At 42.4% G+C, this 13,929-nt stretch overlaps 1 protein-coding gene across 7 annotated transcripts in view; it reads right to left on the reverse strand.

The window, feature by feature from the left end:
* Positions 1–13,929, reverse strand: part of MYRFL (myelin regulatory factor like) — a 113,447-nt gene that overhangs the window by 39,665 nt on the left and 59,853 nt on the right. For all 7 annotated transcript variants that reach the window (XM_027593973.1, XM_027593971.2, XM_027593968.2 and 4 more), the window contains 2 exons: positions 12,941–13,031; positions 3,567–3,767 (listed from right to left, as the gene is read on the reverse strand). In XM_027593973.1, the coding sequence (XP_027449774.1) occupies positions 3,567–3,767; positions 12,941–13,031 (292 nt within the window). The remainder of the gene's footprint in view (positions 1–3,566; positions 3,768–12,940; positions 13,032–13,929) is intronic.

The following is a 13,929-nucleotide window of genomic DNA, read 5'->3' on the forward strand; positions in this document are numbered from 1 at the left end:
AAATAAACTATTGGGACTACATCAAAATATAAAGCTTTAGGACAGCAAAGGAAACCATCAACAAAACAAAAAGGCAGCCTACTAAATGGGAGAAGATATTTGCAAATGATATATATGTTAAGGGATCAATATCCAAAATATATAGAGAAGTTATACAAATGAACACTAAAAAACAAATAATCTGATTAAAAATGGGCAGAGGACCTGAATAGACATTTTCCCAAAGAAGACATCTGGATAGCCAACAGACACATGAAAAGATGCTCAGTGTCACTAATCAACAGGGAAATGGAAATCAAAACCACCTTACTGAATGACTAGAATCAAGACGACAAGAAATAGCAAGTGTTGGTGAAAATGTGGAGAAAAAGGAATACTCATGCACTGTTGGTGGGACTGTAAATTGGTACAGCCATCGTGAAAAACAACATAGAGTTTCCTCAGGAAGTTAAAAATAGAAATACCATATGATCCAATAATTCCACTGCTGAGTACCCAAAGAAAATGAAAACAGTAATTCAAAAAGATATATGCACCCTATATTTATTGTAGCATTATTTACAAAAGCCAAGATATAGAAGCAACCAAGTGTTCAGCCATAGATGAAGGGATAAAGAAGATGTAGTCTATTCATTACAATGGAATATTACTCAGCCATTAAAAATGGTGAGATGTTGCTTTCTGTGACACCATGGATGGACCTAAAGGGTATCATGCTAAATGAAATAAGTCAGACAGAGAAAGATAAATACCGTATGATTTTACTTATATGTGGAATCCAAAAAACAAAACAAATGAATTGACACACAAAAAGCAGAGTCAAGCCTATAAATACGGAGAACAAACTGATGGTGGCCAGAGGGGAGGAGGTGGGGGATGGGCAAAATGGGTGAAGGGCAGTGGGAGATACAGGCTTCCAGTTCTGGAGTGAAGTCGTGGGAAGAAAAGGTGCAGCAGAGGAAATATAGTCAGTGGAGTTGTAATAGCATTGTACAGTGACTACACTTGTGACGGACAGAGCATAACCTATAGAGACGTTGAATCACTCTGCGGCACACCTGAAACTAATGTAACATTGTGTGTCAACTGCACTCAAATAAGAAATAAATAAGCAAAATAAAAATTAAGAAATATTTAAAAAATAAAATAAAAATAAATAAATTCATAGGTTTTCTGATTGTCTTGACCTTGTGTCCTACTTTTTTTAGGGGATTACACATTCCAAGTTTCCTAAAATTTGGACTTATTAAATGAACATTAAAAAAACGTTTGTCATCTAGATAGGAAGGCAGCCTCATCACATATGATTACATTACAGTGTGAGAAAGGCAGAGTGGTAATGGAATTATGAATAGAGAATTATGGCAGCTCCAAGGAGGTCCCTAAAATATTCCTAGGGGAGCATAAAGGAAGGCTTCCTAGAAATAGTGAAGCCCCACGGAGATCTGGGCTTATTTTGGTTCTCAAACAAACTCTGGCTCTTTTCACTCTGGCCTTTGGCTCAGGGCATCCTCCCTGCCTCAAAAGCTCTTCCTTTCCACTCCTAACTTCTCCTGCCCCAACGTAAACATCCCTTCACCAGGGAAGCACTTCTTGCTTTACAACACTTAGGAAGGGTCCCTTTGCCTTATGTGCTAACGGGAGCTGTTATTTTCCTCCATAGCGACCATTGAAGTTATCACCAGGCTACTGATTGTGTCAATAAATGAATTACATATAATTTGCATCTTATACAAGGAAATAATATGTATTTATACAGCTAAAGAATGCTTCACGTATGTGAGCTGAGAAGACATGCTTAACACAAGTGAGTTGAACATGAGCTCTCCCTGTTCATAGGAGAATAAACAGAGGCATGGAACATGTCTGGGCCAAGGTTCCTGGGCCAGCAGTTGCCTGAATCAGACTAAAACCTTGGCCTTCCACCAGAAATTGGGCTTCTCTTTATCCCATCATGTTGCCACAAAGCAGGATGGGGATACAGAAATTCCACATTTAGAGCCTGGACTGGGGAGACATTTGATTTATCCGAGAAGGCTGCCTAGAAGAGGTTTGAGAAGTTCTAGGGAAGCTTATTTTAAGACAGTATGTTTTCTTCAAACCAAGACATTTGGTAAGTGAATTCTGGGTGGTAGCCTGGTGGTAGCAGGAGGGGTTGTAGAGGACTCTTCCGACTTGCCACCTTCATTTGCATTTAGATAAGATCTGGTGGGGAATTGTACAGCCAATTGCAAAAATAAGTTTCAGTTGGTGTGATCTGACATGCAGACAGTTTATCTCTCTCTAAAAGTCAAAAGCACAATATCTAGGACTGGGATTGGGAAATGTATGTGAGAACTTTCTAGCCCTGAGAGTTCCCAACCGGCAGTAGGTCACAGCTCTTCTAACACGAACCACAGCTTTGCAATCAGCATAAAAGTCTACAATTACAACCATTCTTTGGAATCCACTCAGCAAAGGAGGACATTCCTTGGCCGGTTTAGAAAAACCAGTGCACATTTGCACTGGGAAAGGAATGCAGTCTGGAAGAATGGTCAATGATTTACAGATTATGTCTCCTATTAACTAACAAAGACTAAGGAAAGGAGGTTCAAAAACACAATTCTGCCACAGCCTCAAACATGCTTATAGGAGAAGCAGGGTGCATGAGAAGGTGGGGAAACGGTAGAAGCAGTGAATGAGAAACAGAATTAAATGATGGAGGAGCTAGAACTGAGCGTGGTCTGGCTAAGGGATAAGCATCTTAATCCTAATCTCTTAGGTCTTCACAGCAGTTGTGACTTTCCAAGATGATTCTTACCTCAATGGGTTAAAAACTATAAAAGACTTGGTAGGATCAAGCAGGGAGGCACCAGAGAGGCACCGTTTCCACCTTCTAGATGAAGGCAGTGGGTTTGGGCCAAGTTGTCTTATCTAGGCCATGTTGCTGGGATGAGCCCAAAGTGGAGAAGCACCTCCTGATTTCCAGGCCTGATTTCTGATTTCCACTCGGTGACTATCTCTCCACAGGTAGGAGAAGGTCTTGGCCTGGAGCCTTAGGCGATGGGATTGACCTAGCTGGAGGGAAGAGGGAGAGGAGGTGCTCCTCTAACTGCTCCTCAGAGAAAGATGATGAGTGGGAAGACAATGGCTGACAGGGAGTCTGGGAGGCTCAGGAGAAATACGGGCAGGACTTGGACTGAGACAGCGCCTGGAAGATGAACAGGGAGAGGGATGTCTGGAGACGGTGAAGGAAAAGGCAAGCTCCAGAATCTGACAGTGTGTGCAAGGAAGGGCGTGGCCCGTGGCCGGTAACTCAGAGATTTTCTGCTTGTGAAGCCAGCGCCGTGCTGTCATTGCCCACCATTCCTGTCAGGTAAATCCACTCTCCTGGGTAGGAAACACGTTACAGTCTCAGCAGAGATGCCTGTCGGCTCCTACACTCACAAGTGTTAAGCCCTGTGTTCGTCTCACACCAATGGGACACATGTAGAGATGCCCTTTGCAAGGCATGTCAGTGTCCAGGAGCACCCAGCACACCTGACTCAGGTGTCAGAGGAGGTGCCCAAGGCCTGCCCCGTGCTCACCTCCTGGATGTTCTGCTTTGCCCGGCTGTCAGAGGGATGCATAATCGTCCCCATCACTTTCATGTTGCCACAGACGACCAGGGCTTCATCCGGGGCATCTGTATTTATTCCCACTCGACTATGACAAACAACGGATTCTGGAATTTGCCCTCGCTGCCATAATGCATCACTGTCATTTTCAAACTGCCCAGGGTTGGAGGCCTGGAAAAAAATACATAAATATGTTACAATTAAAGTTGTAGTAGCAGGAATAGATGATTGCTTTATTCCTCAGAGCAAAGGAAGACAGAATGTTATCTAAGTCTTTCACCTGAGAATCAGATGGGACATTCTGACATATCCAAATAACGGTGGCCCCAGGCTGAGCCAGGAGGGCTCCCCTAACTGCTCTGCTCCCCACGAGCAGGAGCTCAGGGTGCAATGGTTTGGGACGTCCGGGCTCTATTGCAACTGTCTGGAAATGAGAATGTGTCAGTTACACTGGGTGGATGATAAGGAAGAAGGAAAATCAAAATGACCTTTTTTTCAAGGATAAGAGTAATGATTTGAAACCAGAACTTTACATCAGAAGATATTCTAAGCTTATGAAAGCCCAGATACATAAAAATACTTTGCATTTAGCTAGCCCTTTTATAGTTTCAAAACACTTTAGTGTTTATGATTTCACATGCAATTGACAAGCAAATGACAGCACAAATATATTTAATACACCTCAACTATTCCCTAAACACAGATGACACTGAAGGAAGAATAACAACAGCTACATTTGTTGTGAGCTAGTCCACTCCCCCATTCTATGAGGTATGTACTATTAGCCTCATTTTATAGATATCCAGAAGCCTCCAAAAGGATAAACAAATTGCCCACGGCCACAAACTAGTAAATTCTGGAGCTGGACTTACGCTTCCTGTAATGATTAAATAATGATTCTAACTTTTCCTATTAGAAGTAACTCTGGCCGGGGGTGCCTGGGTGGCTCAGTCGGTTAAGTGTCTGCCTTCAGCTCAGATCATGATCCCAGGGTCCTCATACTGAGCCCCAAGTCTGGCTCCCCACTCAACAGGGAGTCTGCTTCTCTCTCTCTCCATCTGGCCCTCCCCCTGCTTGTGCTTGCTCTCTCTTAAATAAATAAATAAATAAATAAATAAATAAATAAATAAATAAATAAATAAATAAAGGAACCCTGGCCAAATGCAGTCTTCAAAGAGAATCCAAGTGAAATTATGAGAACCAGACAAAGTTCTGGAGATTTTACTCTTAAATAAAATTCTTTGCTGAAGAATTTTTCACTCTACTGTCTTCCCTCCTCCCCACCTCCTGTGGCTGAATATATTTCCAAATATCTCTAAGTAAGGATCTCTGAATCCCTCCAGATCCTCACAACAAAACTAATTTGTTTTTAAAATTATGACCTATTGTTCTAAATCTGATTTTTGTGTGTTTGAGGCAAGTTGTCACAAATTCAGACAAACAGCTTAGACCCTGATCATCCAAAAAGTCAACACTAATGCAATGTCTTCACTCTCTGCCTTTCTGGGCAGTGCAGGAGACATTGCAAACTCAGGACCTGAATATGCATAGATTATCTCTGGAGAATACTCAAGACACCAATAACAATGGCTTCTCCTAGGACAGGAACTGAGAGATGTAGAAACTGGGCTGGGAAGGAGATTCACTGCTCAACATACATGCTCTTGGTATTGTTTGGATGTTTTTTTACCATAAGTATGTGCTACCCATTTGAAAATAATAATTAAAAAACCCCCACAAAATTTAGTTCTTAGCTTGGGTTCAGTGAAAGAACTTTTAGGTGTCTTCAATTTTTTCATTCTCGCCTGTTTGAACCCTGAGCTGCTTGGAAGACTCAACCATTGACATTTGATAGACAAAAGCAGTAAACGAATAGAAAGTAACAACTTTGAACATTATTTTGTGTGAATTCACTTAAACAAAGTGCTTGCTACAGGGTCCCCAGAGCCCCCTTGGTCGTGAACGGCAAATTGGTTTTGACTCAAATCCTTTTATTGCAAGGAATCGACTAAATCCAAAGGTATACCATATAAATTTTGATGCATTTTGCTCTACTCTGAACATAATGAGCCACTTCAAGGAAACAAAATAGACGGTGATGGATTTATTTTTTCTTAATGAGCTTCAGGATAATTATTATCATAAACTTGATATCATGTTGGAACAGCAGATATAAGCAGACTTAATTTTTTAGAACAATTGTGACAATCTCACTTAGCTTTCATCAGATGAAAATTCAGATCCCTAAAATATGTTCAAGTCATTTTGGGAAGGGCCACAGATCTGCAATTTTCTAAATATATAGACCTATGGAGGAGTCCTCCTCATCAGTAATGGGAAATGTTATAAAGTCTGTGAACTGTTTTCCTTTCTCTGGTATCCACAATCTTAATGGGTTAAAGCAAACTGTAATGTACTACCTCCTTCTGGAATTATGAAGTTGTGTTCCCATGTGGTCTAAGAGTGGTTCATTGATATCAAATCCCAAAATGAATTAAAGTCTCTAAAATACTTGCATTATTTATCCCACAGCCCCATATATTTAGGGAAGACCTGAACATTTTAATCTGTGTTACGACGCAAGATGGCTCTGTGATCTTCGGGCAGTCACTTAACCTTTCTGTGCCAGCTCTTTTTCTTTGAAGCTTAAAGATAGTAATGACTTCTTTACCTATCCCACAGTGTTGTGGGAATTTGTTGAAATCACGTGTATATGAATATTTGGCAAAAATGAGGATGAATAGTCTCAAACTATCCTTAACACATTGCTGTTCATAGCAACCACTGTCCAGCCTATACAGGCATACATCCTTTTATTGAGCTTTGCTTTACTGCATTTCACAGATGGTGCTTTTTTTTTTTTTTTTTTTTTAACAAATTGCAGGTTTGTAGCAAGCCTACATCGAGCAAGTCTGTCTGCACCATCGCCATAGCATCTGCTCATTTCACGTCTCTGCCACAATTTGGTAATTTCGCAGTATTTCAAACTTTTTCGTTATTATTACATTTGTTGTGGTAATCTGTGATCAGTGATCTTTGATGCTACTATCGTACTTTGCAGAGCCACAAACCATGCCCATATAAGACAGCAAAACTTCATCAATAAGTGGTCTGTGTATTATTCTCACTGTTCCACCAACGAGCCATTTCCCCACCTCTCTCCCTCTCCTCAGGCCTCACTATTCCTTGACATCAACAATATTAAAATTAAGCCACTTAACAACCTTACAATGGCATCTAAGTATTCAAGTGAAAGGAAGAGATGCATGTTTCTCACTTTAAATCAAAGGCTAGAAATGATTAAGCTTAGTGAGAAAGGCATGTTGAAAGCCGAGATAGGCCGGAAGCTGGGCCTCTTGTGCCAGACAGCCAAGTTGTGAATGCAAAGGACATTAAAAGTGCTGCTCCAGCAAACACACAAATGATAGGAAAGTGACACAGCCTTACTGCTGATGTGGAGAACATTTGAGTGGTCTGGATGGATCAAACCAACCAGAACATTGCCTTAAGCTAAAGCCTTATCCAGAGCAGGGCCCTCACTCTCTTCGATTCCATTAAGGCTGAGAGGTGAGGGAGCTGCAGAAGAAAAGTCTGAAGCTAGCACAGGCTGGTTCATGAGCTTTAAGGAAAGAAGCCATATGTATAACATAGAAGTGTAAGGTGAAGCAGCAAGGGCTGGTGTAGAAGTTGCAGCGAGTGATCAGAAGCTCTAGATCATTCATGGCCACACTAAACAACAGATTTTTTTTTAAAGATTTTATTTATTTATTTGAGAGCGCGAGAGCAAGAGAAAGAGATATCATGACCTGAGCCAAAATCAAGAGTTGGATGCTTAACTGACTGAGCCACCCAGGCGCCCTAAATGACAGATTTTCAATGTAGATGAAACAGCCCTCTATTGAAAGAAGAGGCCATCTAGAACTTTCATACCTAGAGAGAAGTCAATGCATGGCTCCAAAGCTTCAAAGGACAGGCTGACTCTAAGTTGAAGCCTGTGTTCTTGGACCATTCTGAAAAGCCTCAGGCCCTTAAGAATTTATGCTAAATCTACTCTGCCTGTGCTCAATAAATGCAACAAAACCTAGATGACAGCATATCTGTTTACAACATGGTTTACTCAATATTTAAAGCCCACTGTTGAGACTTGCCACTCAGAAAAGATTTCTTTCAAAATATGACTGCTCAGAGCGCCTGGGTGGCTCAGTCAGTTAAGCGTCCGACTCTTGATTGGGGTCAGGACATGATGTCAGGGTCGTGAGATTGAGCTCCATGCTCAGAGGGGAGTCTGCTCGAGATTCTCTCTGTCGCTTTCCTTCTGGCCCTCGTCCCCCCACTCTGTCTCTCTCAAATAAATCTTAAAATAAAAAAGCATCCTACATCTTAAAATATATATATGACTGCTCATAAATAATGCACCTGGTCACCCAAGAGCTCTGATGGAGATGTACAATGAGATTAGTGTTGTTTTCATGCCTGCTCACACAACATCTGTTCTACAGACCGTGAATCAAGGAGTCATTTTGACTTTCAAGTCTTATTATTTAAGAAATATATTTCATACGGCTATAGCTGCCATAGATAGTGATTTCTCTGATGGATCTGGGCAAAGTAAGTTGAAAACCTGTAAAGGATTCACCATTCTAGATGTCATTAAGAACATTCCTGATTCATGGGAAAAGGTGGAAATGTCCACATTAACAGGAGTTTGGAAGAAGTTGATTCCAACCCTCATGGAGGTCTTTGAGGGGTTCAAGGCTTTAGCAGAGAGAGGAAACTGCAGATGTGGTGGACATAGGAAGAGAACTAGAATCAGAAGTGGGGCCTGAAGATGGGACTGAATTGCTGCCATCTTACGTTCAAACTTTCATGGATGAGGAGTTGCTTCTTACGGAGGAGCATAGAAGTGGTTTCTTGAGATGGAATGTACTCCTGTTAAAGCTACTGTGAAGACTGTTGCAGTGACAGCAAAGGATTTAGAATATGACATCAACTTAGTTGATGAAACACTGTCAGGATTTCAGAGGACTGACTCCAATTTTGGAAGAAGTTCTACTGCGGGTAAAATGCTATCAAACAGCATCCCATGCTATTAAAAAAAAAAAAAAAATTCCTAAAAGGAAGAGTCAACTGATGTGGCAAACTTCACTGTTGTCTTTTTTTTTTTTTTAAGATTTTATTTATTTATTTGACAGAGGGAGAGAGAGACAGAGCACAAGCAGGGGGAGCAGCAGAGGGAGAGGGAGAAACAGACTCTCCTCTGAGCAGGAAGCCCGACACAGGGCTCCATCCCAGGACCCTGGGATCATGACCTGAGTGGAAGGCAGTCGCTTAACCGACTGAGCCACCCAGGTGCCCCTCACTGTTGTCTTACTTTAAGAAATGGCCACAACCACCCCAACCTTCAGCAGCCACCCCCTCGATCCATCAACACTGAGGCAGGACCCTCCACCATCTCTAAAAGATTGCATTACTCTCTGAAAGTTCAGATTACAGTTAGCATTCTTTAGCAATATGTTTTGATTAAGGTATGTACATTGTTTTTTAAGACATAATGCTATTATTCACTTAATAGACTACAGCATAGTGTAAACGTAAGTTTCATGTGCACTGGGAAACAAAAACCTTCATTTGATTCGCTTTATTGCCGTGGTCTGGAACCGAACCTGCAGTGTCTCCAAAATAGGCCTGTAGTCCTTTAATCTGCTCTCCTCAGCAACACACCTGCAGAGCTGCACAATGGAGGGCGCGCCACTCACTGAGTAAAATGTAAATGGCGCCCTCTGCAGGTGCTTGGAATAGGAAACAGCAATCAAGGGTCACTTGAGGCCCTTCTAAGGTCGGAATGGAGAGCTGGAATTCCTTTGCTTTACCATTGCTTGGGCTTTTAAAGCAACAGCCAAAGAGCATATTAGGAAAGCTTGAGTTGAGGAAGGCACATCATAACAAATAAATTTTTGTTCCTTTTGAAAGGGCTGTGGAAAATGGGACCAGAAATGCTCCCTATCAGTGCTACCCGAAGTGTGGTCTGAAGGTCAGCACCCTCTCCTGGAAACTTGTTAGAAATGTATATTCAACCTACTGAATCAGAAACTGCGGAGGGGGGACCCGGGTATCTGTGTTTTACTCTCCGGGGGATTCTTTGTCCCATACACTCCTGGTCGGTTACCCCTTCCAGAGTTAACCAAAGTTGAATCCCAACCACGGGGTGAAGCGGACATTCCTTCACATACTGATTCCTGTGGGTAGATAAAAATTCATCTGAACTCCAGAAGACGGGGGTGTGTGTGTGTGTGTCTGTGTGTGTTGGGGGAGGGAAGGGACTTTTGTAGAGAAGGGCTAGAGCCAGTAACAACGGAGCCAGGCCCTGGGACGCTCTGCTCTGCACCCATCCCTCACCATTCCTTGCAGTCGCATTATTTCTTTTGCTTTCCCCGCCCCTGTTTGTTGGTTTCTCATCTTAGGACAGTGCGGTTTGCAGAGCAATAAGGGGGCATTTCCTGGGGATGTGCGCATTTTTATTCTTCTAGAAAAGAAACTGGAATAATGTATTCATTTTCAAAACTAGGAAACCCTGGCACGTCTTTGAAAGGCAGACAAAAGTAATCATCCCTCCTGCTTACAACACAGCACTCCAAACCAGGTTTAATTATGTGTTTTAGAAGGAAAGTGGAGCTGAATGAAAACCTAGTCATTAACAAGGAGAATCTGAAGGAACTCTACGGCAGAATGCTCCCAAAACAAAAGACCTGGGAAATAAATCTGTCTTTGGAGTAAACATTAATTTCCATGAAACTGGTCAATTTACATGACAGGACCATAATATATTTCTAAAGCTGTTTTGATTGACAACCCAGATGAACAATTCCTGGGTCTTGCCCACCATCCTCTCTCCAAGAAGAATTCTGACAAACTTGGTCTCTGAAGCCTTCCTAGAGGCCAAAAACTCATCTAGTCCACGCCTCCTACATTATTTGCCCTTACATTAATCTCTGCTCTTGGGAAGAATGATTCTTAGGCCTCAACATGAACCCGGATTTGCTCAGTGCAATTTGCAGTTCTCCATATAATATAGTCTGCTCTTATAACATTATTCTGAAGCTCAAACTAACAGACCCAGGTCATGGCCTAAGAGGGCACATCTGACTTTTTTGGAGAATGTGAGCTGGTCTGCCCTCTGTCCAACCATAGGTATACGTCCAAGGCATACACCTGTAGAATCCTAGGGGTGGGAAATGTGTTGTGTGAACATTTCAAAAACTCACTGATTCAAACAACATCACTATTTCTGAAGCTCAGTTTTTTCTCTTGGTTGGTTTAAACATTAAACAATTAAATAGATTCAAACTGCATTCATTTTCACTTCTGCATTTGGGGTTAGAATGAAATAGTATCAGTAAGATATTTCTAGTTTGGGGGAGGGGGAGAATGGTTCGCACTATTACCATTCTCCTTCTTCTCGTTGTTGCTAGAGCATCCCCTGTGTTACCCAGCACACTTCCAGAATAGGGCATTCTCTTTAACCAAAAGTTATGGCTAGAAGAAAGCAATCAAATCTGGAATACAATCACTTTTTTAAAATAAAAATTTGGTGACTAACATGACACCCAATCTATACTAAGTATAATTTAATGTTTTTTAGTATTCATACGTAATATGAGTTGCAGGAACACTCAACTTTTCAAAGCGATCATGAGTTAAATTATCATTGAGTCTTGGATAGGAGGAGGCACCAATTAACAGAGTTCTGGTAATAGAATATTAGACAGTAGCACTCTCTCGTACTGCTGCTGGGTGGACTTCACAACAGCCGGAGGACAGAGTTGCCAGCAGGAAATGGAGAAACCAGACGCCAGGTAAATTATTCAAGGTATGCAGGTGACTAGCAAGCTGCCTGATTCAGGCATGAGTTTCCCAGCTCCAAGCAGCCCTTTCATAACATCTAAGCTATGCTAACTCTGAAAAGAATGGTATTGTCTGTCTTTATTCCGCCCTATGAAAAACCAGAAATGATAAGCGACCCAGGCTTCCAGACTCTACTTTAAATCACATTTGTTAGTGCAGGACAGCAATCCCAGATGACGTCAGGCGAGGAGTCCAAGCTGCCCTGAGCCCTGCTGGGGTGGAGAACCGCGGCCCTTGGCCCATGACCAAGGAAGAGGGCCCCACCTGCCTTCCCTCTGGTGGTACCTTGTTTGCTATAGATTAGATCAGGTCCCACAAAAACGGTAGGACACAGCCTAGCCCTCACCTGGGACATTTAAACACAAGTGTTTTACCTCATTTCCATCGTTACTTCACCTGCATTGAAACTTAGAGTTGCAGTTTTAGGATTTCCTCTTACAAGTGGCTTTTTATTTTTAATTGATTAAAAGAATTAGACAGAGGGCCCTTTGTTTTGGAATAGCTCAACACAAGAAAGGAAAGACTCATCTCCCCTGGTCCCCAGGCCACAGAAGTTGCTGTACTGAATGATTTCTCCTGTTGGACTTCACATGTCCTCCCTGGGTCAGGACACAGCTCCTCCCCAGCTGCCAGGCCTGTGGTGACCTGTTACCTTAGGCCCCTGGTATTCTGAGCAGCAGCCAGCCCGGCCACACACAGCTGAAGCTCCAGCTGCCATCCACTTTCTGTTTCTGTGGCTGCTGAGATTCCTGTCCACAGCTGTGACCACTCATTCATTCAGCAAAACGTGCTGAACCGTTACTACGTGGTAGGCAGGGGCCCAGATGTTCCCTGGGTCACCAATCACTTCGGGGTAAGAAATGCCTTCTTACTACTTTCCCCACCCTGTGGTCTTCAGGACCAGAGAAAACTAGGTTGTAACCCAAGCCCCATCATTTACAAACTGTCCTGCCCTCTTAAGCCTCAGCTCCTCTGCATGTGAAGAAGGTAATGTAAATGTGATGCAGTGTAAAATGACGTCATACATAAATTAGTCAGCCCAGTGCCTGGGCCAGTTTCCCAACTGCAGCACTATGGACACTTTGGAAGGGGGAATCCTTGCTGTGGGGGCTATCTTGTTTATTGTAAGGTACTGAGCGGCATCCCTGGCCTGGACCCACTAGAGGCCGGTAACACCTCCAATTGTGACAACGAAAAAATGTTTGCAGACATTGCCAAATGACCTTTGAGGGACAAAAGTTCTCCTGGTTGAGAACCATTATGTGGAAATGAAAATAATAATACCTGCCATTACTATCATCATCTGTTGAGAAAGAGCTCACTTCCAGCATGCCACTGAAAATGCAAATTCAAAAAAATTTTTTTTAATTAAAAAAATGCAAATTCTACTTCAAAGGAGTAAAGCAGGTGGGATCCAGAAACGTTAAGGAACTGAACCTTACCCTTACAATGATCCGTTCAGAGATGTGGGCAGACAATAGATAGAACTGGTCTTGGTGAGCAGCATACAATCCAACCACCAACATGAAGTATCTAACTCAGAAACAGCAGATCAACACATCAGGAAACAGATACATAATTTGTGCCATCAAATACCACCCAACACTTAACAGTGAATTTACCTAGATAGGTTGGCGTATTTAAAGATTTTCTATTCTGTTCTAAGTTGCCCCTCCTGTGAAATGAAAGAGCAGTTGATTCACTCCGTATTGTTCTGGGTCCACCCTCTGCCCGGTCGGAGGTATTTGTGAACTGTTCTGGAAGCCCCACAGCACAGCACTTGTCACAAGCAGATGCACAACGGGCGGCCACCTAAGAGGTCCCTTTGCCCAGAGCCACCCAAGCTACGTACCATAGCCCAGCAGGGCCTGCCCAGCCACACTGGATCGTTCCCACCCTGTCTGCTCCGGTCAAAGACCTCGACCCTCCCCTCTAATTACTCCCAGTGCAATTTTCATCAATGTTACTTCAATTATTTCTTCATATGTAACACTGACGAGGCATTTTTAAGATCAGATCATTTCTTGAAAGTCAAAATAAAACTATCTCTATGAGAGAAGCTTTGGGTTTAAGCACTGCAGGCAAAAACCTTGCCACCTTCCTCTGTAACTCAACAGACTCTCTAATCCTTAAAGAATAAGAGTTCTCCCCCGTGTTGAAAGTAAAACAGTAATAGTAATATTTGTTATTTTCATTATAATCATTAGCCATCATCTGAGTCCTCAGAATGTGTCATACGCTGGGCTAAGCAGTTTATCTACAGTATCTCATTTAGAACCCCAGAACAACCCTAACGGAGAGGGATATAGTCATTGTCCCCATTTTACAGAATGGGTTAAGTTACATGCTCGAGGTCACCGAGCTAGCATATGGTGGTATCAAATTTCAAATTCAAGTCTTTCCAACTCCAACACTTATGTTCTAAAACCAG

This window comes from Zalophus californianus, chromosome 9, assembly GCF_009762305.2.
Source record: "Zalophus californianus isolate mZalCal1 chromosome 9, mZalCal1.pri.v2, whole genome shotgun sequence".
Classification (NCBI taxonomy): domain Eukaryota; kingdom Metazoa; phylum Chordata; class Mammalia; order Carnivora; family Otariidae; genus Zalophus; species Zalophus californianus.